The following is a 22593-nucleotide window of genomic DNA, read 5'->3' on the forward strand; positions in this document are numbered from 1 at the left end:
CTTGGGCGGGGGCGTGGGGGCGGTGAATTGGTGAGAGGAGGCGTGCCGGTGCTGGGGAGAGGTGTGGAGATGCGAAAGGCAGACCTGGAGTCAGCCGGCGAGCAGAGAAATCGCGGGGGCTGAGGTCTTTGCGCCGCTCCGAGCTCCGCCCCTGCGCTCGGCAGCCGCGCTCGGCCCTGAGAGGGGCACGCCTGTTTGGGGGTGGGGAGTATTGCACTGGCGCTGGGGGGCGGGGGTAAGTGGTGGCGGTGGCGGTGGAGAGCCGCCTGCGCATGTCAAGGCTGACGGAGCACACACGGTCGGGGCGCCTGGAGAAGGGCGGCTGGTCACGCGCCACCCAGGGTCTGGGCCCCTGCACGATCTGCAGGCGAGCTCGGGCACGGGGCCCACCCACCCCACCTCTCGATCGCAGGCCGCACAGAAGCTTCTGCCTCCTTCCTGGCCCCCCTCCGGACCTCCCCGGGGAGGCTCGGCGGGTGTGGACTGGACTGAGGTGGAACGAGTTCTGTAGCTCAGACGGCAGCCCCGGTGGCTTCTGGTGTGAGGGCAGGCCCAGCTGGAGAAGGCGATCAGGGCGGACGAAGCCGGCGCTCCCGGGTCTGGGTGGATCCTGGTCGGAGCGTAACTCTCAGTAGGGAGGTGAGAGGTGGATCAACAGGGACCCCTCGGGCAGCGGAGCCGCCTAGAGCCTGCCTGCCGCTCACTTCGGAGCTGAGCTTTCCCCGAGGCGCAAACAGGGGAAACAGCTGAGCGACTGGAATTGGAAGTTCCGGGTGGGCGGGGAAGGCTCTGTCCGTGGTGCTGATCCGGATCCCAGCAACGGGCTCCGGGGAGGGCGCGCCACGCTGCCGATCCACTCCCTCGAATTGGGGCAGTCCGCCAGGGTGGCTTGGAGCTGAAACCCCCGCCCGGCTCAAGAAGCCCGCAGAGCCTCCCCAGTAAACGGCACTTGGCCCTTATTTCAGTCAGAAAGTCGCTCCCTTGGAGCAGTTCGTCCCAGAGGATTTCCTCGAAAGTACTGAGAGGGAGCAGTTGTTGACCCAGGGAATCTCTCTGTTTAGCCCCGGAAGCCACCCGCTGAAAAAGATGCCTGGCTTCAACAGATTGTTTCCCCTGGCTTCCCTCCTGCTCATTTTGTGGGGTAAGTACCAGCACCCTGCCATGCGAGATGCAGATGACAGTAATAATGCTAACAGTAATAACACTCATTGATGTCGTTGGTGAAAACGAGGAGCCCTGGCTGACTTCCCCCTGTGCATGTCTGCCAGACACGGGATCCAGAGGGGTTCCATGAGAGCTGGGATTCTGAGATTGGAAAAAGGCCTCCCCACTCCCGTGCTGCTTTATTCCTGAACTTCCCTTGGTGGTTTTTCCACCCTTCCTCCCATTTCCTGTTAATTTCAAAGTATTTTTTCCCTTTCCCGTAGCTGAAAGAGCATGCAGTCACATTCATTATTTAAAAATCTCGGTTACCGTTACATTTCATTTCTCAATGAGGTCTTTGAATTAATTTTTATATATTAAAAAAATCTGGATGCATGCATTTTGAGAATGAAACTAGTTGTTGATCCATCTGTTTAATTTCAATAAGTAAAACAGGCTTCAGCCATTTGCAGCGATATATTAGATAAATAGGCACCTGGGAGTTGCATCTTTCTTCTTTTTCATGAGCATGTGGAATTAAGGTGCTTTGGTGTTTGGGGGGCTGAGTTTTTTGCCTTTAACGATAAATAGGTTCTTGTTTGTCTGCTGTGAAGGAGTGAAGTGACCTTCTCCCTCCAAATAAGGGAATCCTATACTTGCAACAGTAAGGCTGAGCAGAGTGGTGTTAGAGATGGGCTTGGAGTGGGGTGTCTGCATGTGTGTAGTGGGAGTTAATGAGTCTACATGATAATGTCTGAATGTGTGATTGAGAGAATGCTTTACTGTGTTGATGTATGTCTCAGGGTCTGAATGTGTATGCTAGTGTATGTCAGAGCATGTTAGCATGGGCATCTGCATGGATTGATGAGGATGTAGTAGTGTGTGTGTGTGTGTGTGTGTGTGTGTGTGTGTGTGGTTGTTGTGTAGTTATGGGCATTTCAGTCTTGGCAACTTAGATCCTCAGGTCAAATATAAGTGCTCTCCAGTTGATAATTGCTTTATATGATCTTAGCTACATACCTCCATGTTAAAAATCAATAACCAGTATAATTAGATGTGAGCATGCCCACCTGCCTTACTGAAACTAGGTATAGGATTATGCTCTGTGGTTGGCAGGGAACTCATTCTGCTGGTGCAGTGGCAGATATGCTGATGGGAACAGCCTCTTTACCTTAGTATCACTTTATTAAGCCTCCAGGACTAACTCTGGCTGCCAGCATTATCTGGATTTTGCATGTGACCAGAAGCAGAGCCAAGCTTCCTGTTGAACAAAATGCCTGATGAGACAGGCTGGGAAGGACAAAGAGGGAGAGTAATGCCAGTCCCAAGGGCAGACTCACCGCCACCCATCCCCAGTAGGGTAGACCAGACCTGAAGATGAAGCAGACATCATAGGTCGCCAATGATCTCACCTGCCTTGAAGACTTAAGGCTGTGATTTCCTCAGGGGGAGGCTAAGACTAGGGGGTTTAGGAGAGGTTAGTTGGGCTGTATAAGAAAGAGCATGAGTAAAGCAATGAGAGATGAAGTTGTAGAGAAGGTTGGGGAGAGACTCTACAGAGCCTTTCTTCCCAAACCCTAATTTAAGCTTTTTAGCATATTTGGCTGAATTCTAGTGGAGGGGGACCTTTTGACTAGGACTTACAAAGCCTGGATTGGAGTCTCAGCTCTGCCACTAGCTTGCTATGTAATAGCCTTAGAGTACTCTGTTCCTCAGGTACGTATGTTTGGAAATTGGGGCAGATGATATCTAACGTCCCTTTTAGCTGCACAGTTGAATGGCAGGGTAACGTAACGTTTGCATGTAATTCCAGCAGTGCAAAGCACTTAACGTAGACGTGTTCACCCTTCCCAATATGAATGGAATTTTTTCCATTCTTTTATTTTCTGCGTGAATTGAACAAAATTCCCTTATTTCCTTCAATAAAGTATATAATAATAATAATAATAATAATAATAGAATCTACGCTTGCCTTGTGCTTTACAGTTTACAAAGCAATTTTCAATCTATTTCTTCTTTTGGTCCCCATAGCAATCCTATGGTGGTAGTCAGGGAAAGCAGTATTATTTCCAATTTAGAGATGAGAAAATGAGTGCAGTGGAGGGGAAAGGACTTGCTAGAGAACTCTTACCTCTTGATTTCAGTCTTCCAGGGCTTGTTCTAGCTCCTCTTATGGACATGTGTGCTGCTATACAGGATTGCCAGGTGGGCGTCTGTCCTCTCATCCCTCTTTGGAGCCACCCTTCCACTCCTCTCCCATGCCATTGCCTTTCCTAGGGCCTTACTCATTTTTACCTCCTAGTGTCTTCTCTGTTTTTCCTCTCCAGGTCTACTCTCCCAGGTGTCGGTTGTGTTGGGGAATGTTTTCCTGTCTTCCCCCAGTAACCCATTTTACATCCCATTCTTTCAAGGCTCTGCTAAGTGACTGGCTAATCTGATAGACCAAGTCATTTCAGGGTGTTAATATCTACAAATAACATCATTTATTACCCCCCTTTGGAAAGTATTTACATTCTAATCAAAGCCTTTATTTTCTTAGCATTGTAGAGCAAAGTTAAGAGGAGCAATATAGCAATAACCAAAGAAGAAAAAGATTTGGGGTTATTAGAGGAGTTGGTTACATACACATTACTATCCACCTGATAATAGATTGATGCTATTCCTTAGTTAAATATAATCATAATTAATATATTCTTCCTTCTCTGGTTTCCTCATTATTACTATAGACATTGAAGAGGAGACCATGGGTCAAATGATTTGGCCAAGATTATTCCAGGAGTTTATTATTTACAGTCAGCAATGTGGGTTGAATGTCGACCATATGTACAATCTTTTCTTGGATATCCAGAGGATTTCTTGGAAAGAGAGGCAATAGTGTACTGGAGACTTACAGGGTGAAGAAATATACTTTACCTTTTGGTGGAAGGAGCAGCGAGTCATATTGCAAAGGAAGGCAAACAAGGATGAGAGGATTCTGTGGCCATTTTGCAATGTTCTATCCAGGACCTCATGAATTAAATTGACCTCATGAGCTGAGTTCTTTATTAGGACTTCAAACCGGACTTTGGCAAGGAGAAGGTGATCAGTGGGGCTTGCTGTCTGATGATACCTTGGGTTACTCAGGGGCAACTCAGAACAAAGAGAGGCTGCCATGCCCTACTCACCATCCTGACTGCGTGTATTCTGCCTTCCCTCCTTTAACTCTAAATGAACTAACCGTGTTTATATTTAAGACCAACTCATCTACTTGTTCACTAGAGGCTATCACCTCTCACCTATTCAAGGATGTTAGTCCAGCAAACTACACACTTTCAAGCCCCAGCAGCTCTACTGTTCCCTTCATCCAAGCAAAGTCATTGAACCACCTCTCAGTCTGGTCACTGTACCAGCCTCTTAACTGTTCTCTTTGCTTCCACCCTTATCCTTCCTCACCTCTTCAGTTTATTCCCAACATAGCAGTCAGATCAGGTAATTTTGTATAAATCATGTCATTCTTCCACTCAGCAGCCTCCAATGCTCCCACGTCACTCAAAGCAAAAGCCAAAGATCTAACTGTGGGCTGGAAGAGCAGCCATGATCCGGCTCTGACTTATTTCTCCTGCCTCATCTCCTCCTACTCTCACTTTGTGCCCTGTACTTTATTGTGCTTTTTGCTTTTGCCAACACACTCCCACCCTAGGGCTCTCGAGTTGCTATCTCCTCTGCACACCTTCACACAGATATTCATACAGCTTGCTCCCTCCTTTCTTTCCTTCAACACCTGCTCAACATCACCTTCTCAGTGAGTCTCTGATGATTCTATGCACACTCTAACTCCTCTATTCTGTTTTATTTTTTCTTATAATTGCACTTATTGCAGTTTAATGTTGCTTATTTTCTCTCTCCTTCCACTGGAATGTGGGCTCCATGAGAGCAGGGATGGTTTCTGTTTTGTCCCCTGTTGTGTTCTCAGTGCCTAGAGCAGTGCCTGGCACACAATAAGCACTCGATGTATGTTGAATGAGTGAACAAATAAGTGAAGGAAAATAACATTAACGAACGTACAAAGCACATTCGTAGAAATCATCCCACAGAATTTGCATGACACATCTATTAGATAAATATTATTTTCAGCATTTTGTTGATGCATAGACTGAGTCTCAGAGAGGTTAGACAGTCTACCAAACTAGGAATTCTCTGGCGGTCCAGTAGTTAGGACTCTGTGCTTTCACCGTAGGGACCTGGGTTCTATCTCTGTTTGGGGAACTAAGATCCTGCAAGCTGCGCAGTGCGGCCAAAAAAAGTCTATCGAACCCAAGCCTTCAGCTGCCCAATACCGTCTTTCTTCTGCCTCTATGAGCGTAACTATACATTCCTTGGTACACTTTCCTATTCTTCTCTGAAGTCATCATCATTGAACTAACTCATCTTTACCACGTCTCATTAAATATGAACGTGCCCCGAGGCTCCCTGCTACATGGGGTTCTCAATGCACACTCTACACCTCTATCCACTCCCAAACTTTTGCACAAACCATGCTTTTTTTTTTTTTTAAAACCAGGCCTATACTCAAGTTTTCAAACTCTTCATATTCTGAAAATGTTTCTGATCAGTTCTCTCTAGATACGGACCCTCCCCCGATTAAAGTGATGACCCATATGCAGAAGCAGGAGAGCCTCTTGCAGGCTGCCGGATAAAACCACCCCCCGCTTGTTGAGAGTTTAAAGCCAATAAAATTTATTTTACCTTGATATGTTAAATTTTATCATAGTGCCTCTAGTTTTTAAACCCTATGTCTAAAAATTAAATTTGTTGCTTTCTGAGTCAAATATTTCATTTTTTGACTCATAGTTAGTCGGTCAGTCTCATTTTAAGTTCTAAATAAAGCTTTTCTCTGCTTTTAGAAAGAACTGTCTGCCAGTAGAGGAACAGACTGACCATTCACTGTGGACTAGTTTTTAAATTACTATGTGTATTATTTCATTTTTTAGGGGTTCTGTTTTTATTATTAATGAGAAGGTAGCCTCAGAAGGGGTTGGAAGTTCTGAAACAAGAATCGTTGGTGATTCATCTCACTTTTGAATCTTCTGTATAACAGGCAAACTCTCTTACCAAATAGTCTTTCGAATTCGTTAACAGCTTCAGCACCAGAAAAAAAAAATTTTTTTTTAATTGAGTTAGCTTTACTTTCATGTGACTTTTGCAGTTGGAAAGAATCTATTTTCTCTTCCACAGGCCAACCTTCAAATATCTGAAGACAGGTGCGTCGGTGTTCAAGCTAAGCACTCCCGGTCCCCGCTTTGTTCTTACCAGACTTTGCCCCCAGACCCTTCTCCATCTGGCTTTCCTCTGCACATGCACTCGTTGAAAACTTCCTTTCGTACGATGTGACACCCTGAACTGATCATAGTGGTCCAGATTTGCTCTGAACCGCACAGGGGAACTGCTCCTCCTTTGTCCTGCAGTGTACATCTGATAACACAGCCCACGTTTGCACTTGCTTTCTTGGCAGCCACGTCCCACTTTTGATTCATTCTGAATTTTCAGTCTGATGTACTTACCCTCTTTAATGGGCCATGAGCTTCTAGAGGGCAGGAACTATAAGTCCAGGCCTGCGGGTGGCCTCCAAGGTGCCCCCCAATCTGACTCCCCCTTTTTTTGTTTTTTACTTTTTTTAATTTTGTTTTTATTTTATTTTACTTTTTTATTTTTTAAATTATTTTCTCCTTTCCCCCTTCCTCATTTTTAACTGTGTGTCTCTCTCTCCTCCTTGGGTGAAGCATCATCGCCCCAGCCCCAGGGTCAGCTCACCGTTCTCTTCCTTGCTGCTCCATCCTCCACCATGCATCAGAATTACCTACATTTGCCATAAAACACAGATATGATTACATCTCTCTAAGGCTTTAAAACATGTGACCCCTCCTATTGTGAAGGGCATACAGAGGTCTTTACAACATGGGTCCGATCTACCTTTCTGGCCTTAAGTCTCACCATCCTTCTCTTCCTCTCTTCCCAGCCCAGCCAGGAGTAACTGCCTCTCCTCTAGTATGTCACTCACCATGGTCTGGTTTTATGACAGGAGTATGTGTTCCCTGCTAGACTATAAATGTCTTTAGGGCGTGAAGCGTGTTTTATTCATCTTTGTGTCTCAGCGTCAGGCCTGACATAGAGTAGATTTCTGTGGGTGTTGGTGGAATGAAGGGGTGCATGGGTGGTTGATGGATGGATGCATGGGTGCCCTGTTTCCCACCTTGACTCTAAGTCCTTGAGGGCAGAGCTGAGGTACGAGCTGTACCGCATCCCTGCTGCTTCCGGGGAGGCTTGCAGTCAATGCTGGCTCATCCCTGCCCGTTGTGAGAGGGTGTACCTGGGGAGACACGTACACGTGCATGCTGTTTTCCAGTTTGTCTCATGATTCTGCCTTCTCTGTCTCTCCTCCCCCCTCCTTGTTCTCCACTGCCTCTCCCCTAACGCCTCCTGTCCCCTCCCTGGCGTCCGGGCTCTCCCCAGCTGGTGTCTGCTTCCCTGTGTGTGTGGAAGTGCCCTCGGAGACGGAGGCGGTTCAGGGCAATCCCATGAAGCTGCGCTGCATCTCCTGCATGAAGAGGGAGGACGTTGAGGCCACCACGGTGGTGGAATGGTTCTACAGGCCCGAGGGCGGTAAAGATTTCCTTGTATGTCTGACTGCTGACTCTGCCCTTTGTTTCGCTGGCCTCTGCCATTGTGTGCCTGGCTCCCGACAGCCTGGGGAATGAGGATCTGACAAACACTGGCTCTTTCTCTCCAAAGCACTGACAGCTGCTCTGCAGATAACTGACAGCCTTAGTTTAGCCCAGCCTCTGGGAAAGGGAGGGCTCCAGGCCAGCTCTGGGCACTCCTGGTTACAGGCAGGGTAAGAAGGAGAAAGGCATGAATAGTATTTAGAGCCTACTGTGTGCCAGTCACCCCACTAGGCACTGTGCAGGTGTTTTCATCGAACGTCTGCACCATCCTGCTGGATGGATTAAATTCACAGAAACATTGAAATAACTCCAAGGGTCATTAAATGAGATAGCATAGGTTACCTCATTTCAGTCTCACAATCTCAGTGAAACAAGAATGTCAGGCATGACCAAGACTGATGTGCAACTGGTACACACACATCAGTGGGTAACATATTTAAATAGTCCTATAGTTGTTACTTGTGCCAAATCTCCCAAGTGGCTTCATCACCATCCTTCCCGCTATGAACCTCCAGACCTCCCACGATGTGGAAACTAAGGGATCAGCCATGGCCAATGTCAGTTCTGACTGGTTGGTGCCAGTGCCAAAATGGTTGTTATATACTTTGAACACCAACTTGGGGATGACCATTATTCACATTGTCACTGTCTTTGGAGCCAGGCTGCCTGGGATTGATTCTTTTTTTTTGCGGTACGCGGGCCTCTCCCTGCTGTGGGCTCCCCCGTTGCGGAGCACAGGCTCCGGACGTGCAGGCCCAGCGGCCATGGCTCACGGGCCCAGCCGCTTCGCGGCATGCGGGATCCTCCCGGACCGGGGCACGAACCCACGTCCCCTGCATCGGCAGGCAGACTCTCAACCACTGCGCCACCAGGGAAGCCCATGGGGATTGATTCTTGACTCCACAACTTATTTTAACTCTGTGTCCTTGGACAAACTGCTTAACCTCTCTCTCTGTGCCTCAGTTTCCTCATCTGTAAAATGGGGATATAAGCCATAGCTACCTCACAGAGCTGTTACCAGGACCCATGTGCTATAATTTTTAATGCGTCGAGAATAGTTCTGGAATACAAGAAGTACTGTATAAGTGTTTGATAGAGAATACACACACACACACAAATGGGGCAACTAAGGATCAAAGAAATTAAGTTAGTAAGACAGCTTAGATTTGAACCAGGTCGTCTGACAGCAGATACAAAGCCCTTTTTGCTGCACTGCCTCATCTTCCTGGGGGCAAGTTTTTCCCCACAAAGACCTAATGGAGACACAACATTAGGGTGAAATTGGGTTTTGTTTGCCCTTCTGTCTAGCTCTCCTAAAGCTGGACTCATTTCTCACTCTAGGCTGGATGTGCCATTCTGATGTGGCTTTGCTGCACTCAGGTGCCAGGCCTGGGACAGTAGGCTTCCTAGTGCCTGGCTCAGGGCTGACCGCAGCCGAGGCTAGCGCGTAGGTTACAGGAGCCTGGACGTCTTGACCAGATGCAAAGGTCCCCACGAGCCTCAGGTCTGTTCATATGCCAGCCACCTGCTCTGCTTCCAGGCCTGCCCAAAGTGAGGAGAAGGTGGCTCAGATGGAGGAAAAGAAACTTTAAAAATTGTGCTGGAAATACAGAACAACACTAATAGAAATTTTTGTGACAATGAACATGTTCCATATTCGTGCTGTCCAATTCAGTAGCCACCAGCCACAGGTGGCACTGAACCCTTGAACTGTGGCTAGTGCAACTGAGAAACTGAATGTTACATTTTATTTCATTCCTAGTAAGTTAAATTTTAATGTAAGTAGCCAAACGTGGCAAGCAGAAACTAGATGGACTGCACAGCTGTAGAAGGAAACAACAAAAAAGGTATGTCAGAAGGTGGAAGTGTTTGAGAAGAGAAATGTAGAGACCACATTTCAGATCTAATTTCGCCCAGAGTGGAAGAGCTGATGTGTGCACATTGGCTGGCAGCTCTCTGCTCATGTGGGCCACTTAAGCAGCCTGGGTCCCCTTCCTGCGGCCTGGCCCCGACTGCTCACATCCCCTCCAAGGGGACCAGCTCCGAGAGACACTTTTGGAGGCCAGAGCTCTCAGACGTCTTCATGACGAATGAAGCTGCCTCTCTGCCTTAGTCTCTCCCCGGCTGCCCCCATGACACACCTTTCTCTCTTGTTCTCTCTGCCTCCTTCCAATCCTTCCTTTCTCTCAATTTCCCTCTCCTGATCTCCTGTACACTTCACTCACCTTCCTCTGTCCTCTTTCTTTCCAGCCCTTTTCCCTGCCCACCTCTTCCTGCCTTGTCCATGTGCCTTGACACCTGGGTGCCTTTGCCCGTCTTTCCCTGTCTTTGCTCTCTTCCCTGCCCTCCTCTGAGATGCCCATCCCACTCCCACATTTGGGAGCTCCTGGTAACACTGTCCCCGTCCCCACATCCTAGCACCATTCTGGTCCTTTTCTCCGCCCTGTCCCCACCTCTACCCTGTCTTCTCTCCTACACCCTCTGCTTCTCTACCTGCAGATCTATGAGTATCGGAACGGCCACCAGGAGGTGGAGAGCCCCTTCCAGGGACGCCTGCAGTGGAACGGGAGCAAAGACTTGCAGGACGTGTCCATCACTGTGCTCAATGTCACCCTGAACGACTCCGGCCTCTATACCTGCAACGTGTCCCGGGAGTTTGAGTTTGAGGCACATCGCCCCTTCGTGAAGACCACCCGGCTGATCCCCCTCCGTGTCACCGAGGAGGGTAAGGCTAGGGCACAGGCTCCCTTGGGTGCCCTGCTCTCGGGGGAGGGAGGACAGCGGGTTTCCACATAAATGAGCCCCTTGCAGAATGCAAAACCCCATGTATCTGGAGTGGTGATCTCTAAAAATGTCACCACTGGCTTGTCCTCCTGGGGCGGCCAGCTTTCTGCAAGCCGCCCGAGAGCTTGCCTCTCTGTGTCTTTCCTCAAAGCAGAAAGGCTTGGAGATGATAGTGCAGTAATCTTGACCCGGTCCCTGGACTCTCACCCTTAGAGAAAGAGGACAGCCTCCCTGAAGCCTAAAACTGCCAAGACAGTTACACCTACTCTGGCCTGCGCTGAATCTCGGACTCAATGGGCTCAGAGAAATCTCCTGAGGTTCTCTAGAGGTCATCTACCCTCTTGTCTGTGACTCATACAAACCTCTGAACTAGCGGTGCTCAAACTTCAGCCAGCCTCAGATTCCCCTGCAGGACTTCTTTTTTTTTTTGCGTTACGCGGGCCTCTCACTGTTGTGGCCTCTCCCGTTGCGGAGCACAGGCTCCGGACGCGCAGGCTCAGCGGCCATAGCTCACGGGCCCAGCCGCTCCGCGGCATATGGGATCTTACCGGACCGGGGCACGAACCCGTGTCCCCTGCATCGGCAGGCGGACTCTCAACCACCGCGCCACCAGGGAAGCCCCCTGCAGGACTTCTTAAACCCAGGCATTCTGATTCCGTAGATGGAGCATGACAAAAAAAGTTTCCAGGAAATGCTGTTGCTGCTGGGGACCGCACTTTGAGAACAACTGCTGTAAACCAAAGTCTGACAGCCTCTGTCTTCTGCCTCCCTCCACAGTAGTCATACAAGCAACCCCCTCCCCATCCGTGGCGTCTCTCTTTATATAACCTCACTTTCAGCTATGAGAAGGGGAAACGCGGTTTGCTCTCCAATCTTTAAATTTTCCCGATTTCCCACAGCTGGTTCCTTGTTAGGCTGGGAAGTTCTTTCATCAACCTAACTCAAAAGTTTCTGTTGCGATCGAATCCAGAATCTTGAGGGTGAACTTAGAACTGGTCTTGTTCTGCTTTCAATGGACTCACTGTTCAGAGCACTGTGGCTTCTCACCCCTTGCAAATGTTCCTTCATGTGGCAGAGGAGCGATATATGCATCTCCCTTTGTGTTTTCTCACCCAGGCTAAATGATGACTCCATTTTACTTAGCCCTTCCTAGACGATCTATTTCCAGCACGTTCTCAGCATTATGGCTGCCCCAAGATGCAGGTCAGTGAACAGGCAAAAGGTGTGGGGCAGGAAAGAAAGGAGAGGTCAAATTAAAGCCAGGCTCTTCCTAGAAAAGGATGCCAGGATTCCCGACTTTCAGGCCACAGGTGTATTTATTTTTTATCGTGTTACGGTGATTAAATTCATGAAGCAAACGAGAGCGCACAGCAGAGCGAGCGATGTCATGATTTAGACAAGACTGAAACGGAAGGTAGGTCAATCCAGATGGTGCACAGGGACTCTCAGGCCACTTGGCTCAGACCTGATGAGCCTCTTCCCCTCCTTGAGCCCGTCTCTTCTTGTGTGAATCGAGGGGGTTGGACTGGGAGCTCTCTAAGGTATTTTTCTGTTCAGAAGTTCCATTATCCTCTTCTGTTTACACACCTGTGCCCCCGGGGGAAGGGAGCCTGGCGCCCTCTGCTGTTCACCCTCGGGACTGTCGGCTGGTGACAGCCAGGCCCTAGGAAGCTGCCTCTGTCTCCACCTTGTGCTCTCAAATGCTTTTGCCTCCAGAGACCTTTGCGCAGCCAGTGGAAAGGGTGGCAAAGCGGAGCCAGTCTGCCTGCCTGCCGGGCACCAGAGCCAGACTTGGGTAAGAATAGAGGGAAAACAAGTTTGTCATCAGAGCCACAGAGCCCCTTGGGACGTTAGGGCTGGAAGGAAGCTTGGCTGTCTTTCAGTCCAGGGGTCTGAACAAAGAGCTGGCATCGGAATCGCTGTGGGGGCTTTCCTTCAGTGCAGAAGGCTCCATACCACTGCTGCGGTGTGACTGCAGCAGGTTGGGGTGCGGTCTGGCGAAAGTCAGTTGAAATGACTCCCCAGGTGGTGGGAGGGTGCAGCTCTGACGCCCTCATGTTGTGGCTGGGAGACAGAGCTCTGGAAGAGGAGGGCTTGCCCAGACATGAAGCACGTTAGCACCAGAAGCAGGACTGCGGTCCAGATCTTTGCCTCTATTACCTGTGTTTCCACTGCATCTTTTCCCTCCACCACCGCCCACTCCCTGCCACTTTTTCTTTTTCTCTCTTCCCCCGACCCCGTGACCCCTTTGGCAGCCCTCTGCATCCCCACCCCCAGATATTCACTGCTCTCATACTGCTGCACGCTCCACCATGACACATTCCCCACGTCTGCTCCATCCCTGTGGTCCCAGAGAATCTCCCTGCTTCTCTTTGCTCAAGCTGGACTGATCCTGGCGTAGGCTCTCACCCCCTGGCTCTAAGACAGAAATCTGAGTTCTCTTCACCTAGAGGTAAATAAAGCTACTGAGGACAGCTTCCTGTGGTACTACTTCTGGCTACTGCATTTAAAAAGAAATAGGGGGGCTTCCCTGGTGGCGCAGTGGTTGACAGTCCGCCTGCCGATGCAGGGGACACGCGTTCGTGCCCCAGTCCGGGAAGATCCCACATGCCGCGGAGTGGCTGGGCCCGTGAGCCATGGCCGCTGGGCCTGCGCGTCCGGAGCCTGTGCTCCGCAACGGGAGAGGCCACAACAGTGAGAGGCCTGCGTACCGCAAAAAAAAAAAAAAGAAAGAAATAGGGTGCTTGAAGTTGAGCACATCGCAAACCAGACCGTTGTCAGCCCGTGAAAAGACATTTGATGTGTCTGGCATTCTCCTGTACCTCAAGCTGCATCTGTGACCTCCAGCTCCAGTTAGGAAACCTGGGTGATCCTGGAGCCCTTGGACTGCTTCTCTGAGGTGAAGGTCATGGCTGTGCCTATATTGTGCTTTTAATGAGCAAGGCCTTGGGGATGACTTATGCCCTATGAATAACCATGAATCTAATTTGCTGCTGAGAGCTAGCAAAGGGAGACGTGGCTGCAGCTTTCCTTGCCACTAGGAAGGAATATATGTCGGGACATTTGCCATGTATTATGTCTCAGTTATTTATTTTTTTAAAATGAAAAAAAAATTTTTTTTTTTTTTTTTTTTGGCTGCACCACACGACTTGTGGGATCTTAGTTCCCCAACCTGGGATTGACCCTGGGCCCCGTCTGTGGAAGTGCCGAGTCCTAACCACTGGGCCGCCAGGGAATTCCCTATCGTGTTTTATTTGTCATTTTTGTTGGTTAGGAAACAAGGGAGATCAATATTTATTTATATTCATTCATTCCACAAATACTTATTGAATACTTCAAGTATTCTAGGATTAGGCAACAGGCTGATAATTCAGAAATAAATATGTTCTTAGTAACCATACAGTCAGTAGAGAAGAGAGAGAAGCACATCACAGTACAATCTGGGAAGTGTTATAATAGGTGGACGGAAAAGTGCCTGGAGAAGAACGTGAATAATCACTGCACGAGAAGTTGAGGAAGGCTTCACAGAGGAGGTGACTTCAGTGGAGTCTAGAAAAATGGTTGGGAGATTGAAGAGCAGGAGGCGATGTTGGGACAGAGGTAGCACTGGGGTGTGAGATACAATCTAGGAAGAGGGAAGAGAAAGAAGAAACGTCCACAGATCCCAAAAGACCACAGCGTGTATGAGTAGAGAGGTTTTGCTGGCCAACCGAATGCAAATGAGGTGAGGAAGGCTGCACGGCGAGTGGCCTCCTGTGCCCTGTTAAGAGAGTCAGGTCTCTATGCTGAGGGTGGTGTGGAATACTGGAAGGTTTTCAGTAGGTATATGGCAGGATCAGATCTGTGTTCCGGAAGTAGAACTCTGAGGACAGCCTGGTTAATCTGTGGAATTCTCCAACCCTCATTTCTGTTTGGGTTTGGAATGACCTGGAGGGAAGATGAGCTGGGAACGTCCTTGCTTCTCATCCAGACATGCTCAGGTCCCTGGGTGGGCTGACGGCACTGTCCACGTGGCCCTGTCCATGTTTTCCGACGCCCTCTTCCTGGGGGTACCACACTCCACCACCCTAAGCTCAGAGGACAGAGTCGGCTCAACTAAGACATGTGCCTCACATCTGTGCAGACTTTTACATCTCACAAGGTATCCTTAAATACATTAGGTAATGTGTGGTACGAATTATTATCCTCACTTTACAAATTAAGAAACTGAGTCTCAAATCAGGGAAATGACTGTTCACACACCGGGAAGTAGGAAAACTGGGACCCGGCTGCATGTATCTCAGCTCCAGGATTCCTTCCAGCTCTATAACTTCTTCCTCCACCCATCATTCTCCCTCATGCCTCCCTCCAGAGCATCTGAAGAAAGTCAGTGAGAAAGCTGACAGGCAGGAGAATTAGGGGATGTTAAATCTCATCGGTACCCTCTTGCGTTCCTTTAGACCCAGTGCTTATTTAAGACATACCTAAAAATAGGCCTCGTATATCTCAGACCTCAGGGACAGCTCTGGGTTTGTTGGACATGCATATTGTGAGCCTCACTCTCCCCCTTGCAGCTGGAGAGGACTTCACCTCTGTGGTCTCAGAAATCATGATGTACATCCTCCTGGTCTTCCTCACTCTGTGGCTGCTCATCGAGATGATATATTGCTACAGGAAGGTCTCAAAGGCCGAAGAGGCAGCCCAAGAAAATGCGTAAGTCCAAAGATGCCAAAATAATGATAGCTCGCACCTTCCGAGCGCCTGCTCTCATGGGTGAGGTGGTGAGCAATTTACACAGTCCTCCACTTTCCTCACAACAGCGTTTGAGGTAGGCAGCATGAATATACCCATTTTACAGATGCGAAAGCTGAGCCTGGGAAAGTTTGCCCAAGACCATTATAAGAGGCAAAGCAAAGTTTGACTTCGTGCCTGCTAACTCGTGCCCTGCACTCTTAACCACTATGTAAAGCCCATCAGCTCCCACCACAATCCCATGACATTAGCATTATTAGGACCATTTTATAGATGCTGAAGCAGTTCAAAGAGCTTAAGTGGCTTGCTGGGGCCACACAGATAATGAGAGGAGAGGCTGGGATTTGAACCGAAGCCTGTCTGGTGTCCTTGCTGTTCCCGACACATTCAGCTGTTTGCTGTAAACCACAGAGCTCATCAGGCCACCTGGGCTCTGCCGTCTATTAGCTAAGGAGCTCCAAACATGTTCTTCCCCCTGGAGCTTGGCCGTGATTGAAAACCCAGAGACGGGCTCTTCTGCTCCAACGTCCGGACTGTACCTTGGCCATTTTCGCCAAGGCCCTAGTCACTCGAGCACAGGTAACAGATGATGGGGTCTGACAGTCTAAGGGGCCGCGTTGGCTTGTTATTTGGGGAGAGGAAAGATAGAAAATAACCCTCACAGATTTACACAGTGGAGGTGATAAGCTAAAAACCCTAGGCTATTATCACCTAGAAACGCTTGATAAAGTATCATGTTTCAGGATATCTATGATCTCAGGAAAGTAAAAAATTATAACTGACCAGATAGAAGGAAAGAAAGGATATGCTGGGGAGGTTGTCATTCCTGGTGACCTGGGTGATCAGATTTCAGTGCTTGAGCATAGGAAGTGCCCACACTTGGACAGGAAGTACCCACAGCTGGCCTTGCACAAGAAACAGAGTTGGAACTGAGGTCACCAGCAGAACCAGGATCCTCAGAGGGCTACAGCTCGTGCAAAAGATAGATGAGTGAATGATCATCAGTCCACCAGCCCAGAGGAAAGCCAAGGAAACGTCTCTCTCTACCTGGCCTGACTCCAAGCAGAAACATAAAAGATTCTTGAGAACCGGTAACCACAAGCCTGCTCTCACAATGTTTGGGATTTAAATTTATGCTACCCACATGATCCAGGAACCTCTAAGCTGAGAGAGTCAATAAAAAAAAAAAATTAGTCCCCAGACAGTGATAACCATGTAGACGCAAATGAAAAACTATTTTCTGAAGGGACCCACTTTTCTCTGAGGCTTAACAGTGCTCCCCAGATAAAGCATTGCTGAATCTGATTCCACAGTCTCATCCAAAACTAAAAGACACAGCAGGAAATAATCCAGCATGAGCAAGAGAAGTAACAGATGGCAGGATTAAACCCCGGGAGCTTCAGACACGAGAAGGACCTGGTAGAATATAGAAAAGAAATTTGCTTAAAAGAGTTAAAACAAGAGGAGGAACCAAAACACAAGAATACAATAAGTTATTAAGAAAAAAGAACAGGCAGATTGGAACGGGAATGAAGAAAAACCTGGAAATGAAAAATACAGTCAATAAAATTCAAAACTCAATGGATTGGTTCACCAGAGATTGGATACTGGTAACCAGAAGATAAACATAAGGAAGTTTCACAGAATGAAGCCCAGAGATATAAAAAGGTGGAATATCACAAAGAAATAGGAAGACAAAAATTGAGAAGATCGATTAGAATAGAAGAGAGAAAATGGAGGAGAGACAATATTCAGAGATACAGTGGCTAAGGAAAGGTATGACTCTTCAGATTCGGGCAGCTCAATGTGTCCTGAGCAAGATAAATACATGTAAGTCTAAACCTAAACACCAACCATCTTTAAACTGATTGATGGCAGCAACTAGTATAACCTACAGCAAATATCATCTATGTGGCAACTTTAGAAGAACTGCCTATAATATTAGAAACATGTCAAGGATACCTGCTTCTATTCTATACTGGAGATCCTAGAAAAAAAGAGTAAGAATTGTAAAGAAAGAAACTAAATTATCATTCACAGCCAATATGATTACCTATATAGAAAATCCAAGGGAATCTATAGACAAACTATTAGAACTAGTAAGAACATTTCATAAGATTGTTGATACAGATCAAAATATTTATAAATATAAAAGCACCTAAATTCCAGCCACAAAAATTTAGAGAAACATCTCAATATTTAAAACATTTTTAAAAATTCAATTACAATAGCAACAAATACTCTCCAGTACCTGGGAATAAATCTGATAAAAACGTGTAAGATATTTAAGGAGAAAATTACAAAATTTTACTGAAAGATTTGAGTTAAATAAAGGAAGACTAAAACCTCACTGTTACAAACATAGCAATTCTCTTCCAAATTAATCTGCAAATTCAGTAAAATTCCCATCAAAATACCCAATGGATTGTTCAAGGAACTTGATAAGCGAATCTTAAAAGTCATACAGAAGCCCAGAGGCTAAAACTAGTCTAAGCTGGAGGATGGTCAGATAGTAAATATTTTAGGCTTTTCAGGCTACAGAGGGTCTCTGTCCCCTATTGTTCTTTCATTTTGTTTGTGTGCAACCCTTTAAACAAGTAACAGCCTTTATTAGCTCATGGGCCATAGTTTGCCTATTTCAAAGAACAGTAAGTTTGGGGGAGGTGGCTGGTAGGAGTTTTCCTGTCAGATATAAAGATTTCTTATACAGCTATTAGGGTAAAGATTTTATGATACTGGACTTCCCTGGTGGTGCAGTGGTTAAGAATCCGCCTGCCAATGCAGGGGACATGGGTTCGAGCCCTGGTCCTGGAAGATCCCACCTGCCGCGGAGCAACTGAGCCCGTGTGCCACAACTACTGAGCCTGCGCTCTAGAGCCCACGAACCACAACTACTGAGACCACATGCCACAACTACTGAAGCCCGTGCACCTAGAGCCCATGCTCCACCAACAAGAGAAGCCACCACAATGAGAAGCCCGTGCACTGCAACGAAGAGTAGCCCCCACTCGCTGCAACTAGAGAAAGCCTGCGCGCAGCAACGAAGACCCGACACAGCCAAAAATAAAATAAATAAATTATAAGAGAAAAAAGAAAGATATTTTCAAGACATGGAATCATCAAAGAAAAAGACAAATGTCTCAGAAGAAAAACTGGTAAAGCAAATGAAGTCATATTGCAGAAGTACAAACCCAAATTGCTTATAAACTTATGAAAAGATGCTCAACTTCACCAGTAATCAGGGAAAGGAAAATTAAAAGATCTATAAAATGTAATTTCCCATCCATCAGTTTGGCTGATTTAATCTAACAGTACTAAGTCCTGAGAACAATGTGGATAAATGAGAAGACTTATACGTTGCTGGTGGAAGGAAAAAACAAAAGTATGTATTACTCTAGTCTGCTGAAAGGGCCATTCTCATTTTCTCTTGGGTAACATGGTGAGAAGGAAGTGCAGAGGTGTTCTAGAGACATCCTTGTTCCTGGGGCCCTTGCTCCTTCCCTTTTCCTGTGTTGGCACCTCTGGGTACAAATGCACTGATTTTCTTCCCCCCTCTCTCCTCCAACAGGTCTGACTACCTGGCGATCCCATCGGAGAACAAAGAGAACTCTGCGGTACCAGTGGAGGAATAGGAGGGGGAAACCGGAGGTGATGTACAGGGAAGGGAGGGGCAGGTAGATAAGGAGGCAGGTTGTACAAGTGACCTTGACACCCACAAACCAAAATGACTTTAGATTTGGTCCCTTAGATTTCTACCCTACCCAGAGTCCCCACCCTCAGGGTACTTCTTTAAGTTGATGCCCAAGTAGTCATAGAGCTCTGTGCGAGGTTCAAGTCCTTCAGAAGGTGAGTTGCTTTGGCCTGAGTGTTGGGGCAACTTGAACTCCTTACCCACAGTGACAAAAAATAATTCCCCATTCTCCCTCCTATGTAAGGATCGTGGATGAGGTCAGAGAGCCTTTGGCTGGGCTGGACTGGGCTGGCAATTCTCAGTGAGCTGTTTTATCACTGGTAGGTGGCCTGAACACTGAAGCGCTGGCTACCCCATGTTCAGTGATGTCAACAGCGTCAGGAGGGTGCCCCAGGGGCCACATCACTTCCCTTCACGCGTCCATCCTTCAGTTCATTCATCATACATCCACTCACCTCTGAACTGTCACCTCTGACTTGCTAACTCCATCAGACCTCCACACACAAGACTTTGCCAGAACCAAGGAGCCAACATTTCTACACGACTCAACCTCAGCCTGCCCTTGCTTTCAAGCAAGCAGCTGCCATGCCAACTGGACCCCTCCCCCGTGCTCCACCTGGCTTTGAACACGTGCTGGAGCCCGCTGATTCTCCATTGCCGCAAGTGAATGGAGGGCTTAACGGAAGGAAGCTGGAGTGATTAGTCTGGGTTAAAGCAAGAGTGTCATGAAGTGGGATTCCTTGAAGTCAGTTTTTCTAAGTTCCTGGTCCACTTGGCTGGAGCATCAGAGCAAAGCATGCGTTTCTAGGCCCTCCAGTGATAGAAAGTTCATTAAGCATGGACTAAGATGTTCTCTGGACTATGGTGCTCCAGGGCTAGATCCCAAGAGGTCTCAAAGGCCTGAGTTAGTGTCAGTACTTCAAGAAGCCGAGGGCAGGGGACTTGGGAAGTCATACAACATGTTCATGATCCTCCTGGGGCAACGTGTGTGCCTTGCCAGGTGAACGCACCACCGGAGATGGCAAGGTGGCATTGTTTTCCTGTGGGCACTGGGACTGCAATTCCTAAGTTCTTCCTCTCAAAATTTCTGTGGGTCAGTATTATTACTCATACAGGAGGCAACGGAGACTCAAGACAGGACTCCACTGATAAGAGACTTCAAAGGATAAACTGGAGCAGATAGAAGCCTAAGGCGCGGTCCAGTTTACACTTCCCGAGATGGGATAATTTTGTTCTTGAAAAGACTTTGAAATTGAGTTTGGCCATGGCACAGAACGCGGTGGATTGCCTGGATGAGGTTAGCTCTGATTCAGGCAATTAGAAATTGGCCAAAAAGGCAGAGAGAAGGATGTGAGGTAGATTTGAAGAATTTCTTTAGTGAAAAGATTTGTGAATCTGAGACATCTTCCAGAAGGGGAACGCATCCGGGAATGGCATTTAACTAAGACATATGTTTTTAGCCTGAGATAGATGATGGCAAATGAGTGATGTGATAGAGGAGGGACAGGCTAGGTGGCTTCCAAATATTTCACCTGTGAATTCGTAATGTCCAAGGTTTTTTTTGTTTTTTGTTTTCCCCTAGATGTTAGGAGAGCAGATGAACACTGGAAACATTTTAGTCGATATCTCGTTTCACTTTGAGTAACTGGTATAAGTGTGATGTCCTCCTGCACCTTGTGATGAGAGGGGGAAGGATGCTTTATGGGATGTGAGAAGATGAAAGTGACTGGGATTCGATGAACAAAATGTCCCTCAGATCCAGGGGCATCTATGGGGAAAGATCCCACTCTCTTGGCTTTGGGCCTCACCTGACAAACTCAGTTCATCTCTGCCATCCCTGGGAAAGCACTTGAATTAGTCCTTGTTTACATATTTGAGAGTCTGATTTTATCGAAGAAAATACTTTCAATAAATTCAAGGCCTTTCTCTTTGGTAATTTCCCACACAATCTCTCTGAAATAGGGGACAGAATATAGATTTTCCTTACTTTCCTGTGAGGAAAACAGGCCTGGATTACTTTGAGGTTTTCCCAGTCACGTGGATGGTGGATGAGAAGCCTGCCGCAGAAACTACTTTCTACCACTCCACTTCCCTCTTGCTTCAGTAGACCACGCATCTAACTTGTGATCTAGAATGCACGTTTTTTTTTCCTTTTTAAAAGCCCAACTCAGATATTTCCTGGGTGATTTTTAATGAAGCTGAATGGTACCTCTCTTTTTTTCTTATCCTTTACAAGTAATCTTCTCTAGTCTTTTCCTCCTCCTAACTTCTCAACTCTTCTCATCTTTAATGCTTTCTTTATTAAGCTATATGATTTACCAAGCAGTTTATCTTATTTCTTCTCCACAACTAGCTCTGTGAGGTGGATATTGCTAATACGTTAACAAATGAAGAAACACGCTGTCTGAGGCTAAGAAGCTTTACCAAATCATAAGTTCATATAGTGGGTAAACAGAGAGCTGGAATTCAGGTCTTCTGAGCCCTAGCCCAGCTCTCTTTCCACTGAGACCATAGCTGCTTCCTTTCCTCTCATTTTTCTTTTTTTTTTTTTTTACTTCCATCTAATCTTTGCCTCTCTTGCTTGTCCTGAGATGTTAAACATCTTCGCTCACCCCTAACCCCACTCCACTGCTCCTCTACCACTTTGCTTCTTGGTCCATGCTAAAACTGTGCTTTCAGTCTTAATCTCATGTTCGTTTCCCCTTTCTCGTTGGTTTGTACCTCATTATTTCTCCTGAATTGCAATTAAACTCCTTCCTGGGAGACTTGATCATGACTATAAATCCACAAGGTACTGTGATCACCAGCCTACTTCAAATCCTCACTCCCTCCCTGTTCCCCCGCATATTCCTACAAAGGACCCAGATAAATGCGCACTGCTCTGGAAGCTCTATCTGGTACGCTGTTCTATTAAAGGGCTTAGAAATGTTCTCAAGGGCTACCATCACTCTAGGAACCCCACCTGTTGTCTTGGTGCTGGATATTTCCCCTGCTTAATAATACAATTCACTCAAGGCCAGCTCGGCTGGGTCTGGTTTTCCCTCCCCTTGGGCTTAACAGCCATGACCTTCATTGCTCAACTCCGCTGGCCCTGTGAGCACCTCGCCCAACTGACCTTTGCCATCAGCTCAGTCTTGCATCGCAGCCCCAACTCTTGTGTGGAAATACCTTGACGGTCAGCACCTGTCCCAACACCAGCCTTTATTTTCAGTCCATCTAAAAGCACTGTCCTTTAGAGTCACCACCCCCAAACACCCACACGCCCGGATTTCTGACTCTCTTGAGTTTCTGGTTTCTCCTTAGATGCCAAACTAGAAATGTTAGTAAGAAAGGAATTTTTCAGAGCAGGAATATGCTGAAAATATGTATAGAGCTATGAATGGTTAAGAGAAGAGATAGTAGCTCCTTTTTTCCCCCCAAAACTACGGGATCAAAAAGGAAAACATACCCATCTCAGAATCTGTGAACCCACCTGACATAAACCAGAGAGAAAAGGCCGTGTAACTGCATCTTGGCAGGAAGAAGCAGCAAGGAGCTAGACCC

At 47.3% G+C, this 22593-nt stretch overlaps 1 protein-coding gene across 2 annotated transcripts; it reads left to right on the forward strand.

Moving 5' to 3' along the window:
• The first annotated feature begins 288 nt into the window (after window positions 1-288).
• SCN3B (sodium voltage-gated channel beta subunit 3) lies at window positions 289-19426 on the forward strand. 2 transcript variants are annotated; one of them, XM_029209033.1, is made up of 7 exons: window positions 292-639; window positions 966-1141; window positions 7633-7796; window positions 10344-10569; window positions 15182-15320; window positions 18928-19007; window positions 19375-19426. In XM_029209033.1, exons 2-6 carry the CDS (start codon window positions 1087-1089, stop codon window positions 18989-18991), a joined length of 648 nt encoding a protein of 215 aa, XP_029064866.1. In that variant the 5' UTR covers window positions 292-639; window positions 966-1086; the 3' UTR covers window positions 18992-19007; window positions 19375-19426. The 2 variants fall into 2 exon arrangements, with proteins under 2 accessions (XP_029064867.1, XP_029064866.1); XM_029209034.1 differs by lacking the exon at window positions 19375-19426 and having other exon boundaries at window positions 289-646; window positions 1062-1141; window positions 18928-18991.
• The last annotated feature ends 3167 nt before the right edge of the window (window positions 19427-22593 follow it).

This window comes from Monodon monoceros, unplaced genomic scaffold, assembly GCF_005190385.1.
Source record: "Monodon monoceros isolate NGI ecotype Baffin Bay Population unplaced genomic scaffold, NGI_Narwhal_1 Super_Scaffold_7, whole genome shotgun sequence".
Taxonomy (NCBI): Eukaryota; Metazoa; Chordata; class Mammalia; order Artiodactyla; family Monodontidae; genus Monodon; species Monodon monoceros.

Coding starts and splice junctions, on each gene's coding strand:
- SCN3B (XM_029209034.1), top strand. CDS start 1,087: ATGCCTGGCTTCAACAGATTGTTTCCCCTGGCTTCCCTCCTGCTCATT. Junction 1,142..7,632: donor CCTCCTGCTCATTTTGTGGG/GTAAGTACCAGC, acceptor GGCTCTCCCCAG/CTGGTGTCTGCTTCCCTGTG. Junction 10,570..15,181: donor CCTCCGTGTCACCGAGGAGG/GTAAGGCTAGGG, acceptor TCCCCCTTGCAG/CTGGAGAGGACTTCACCTCT.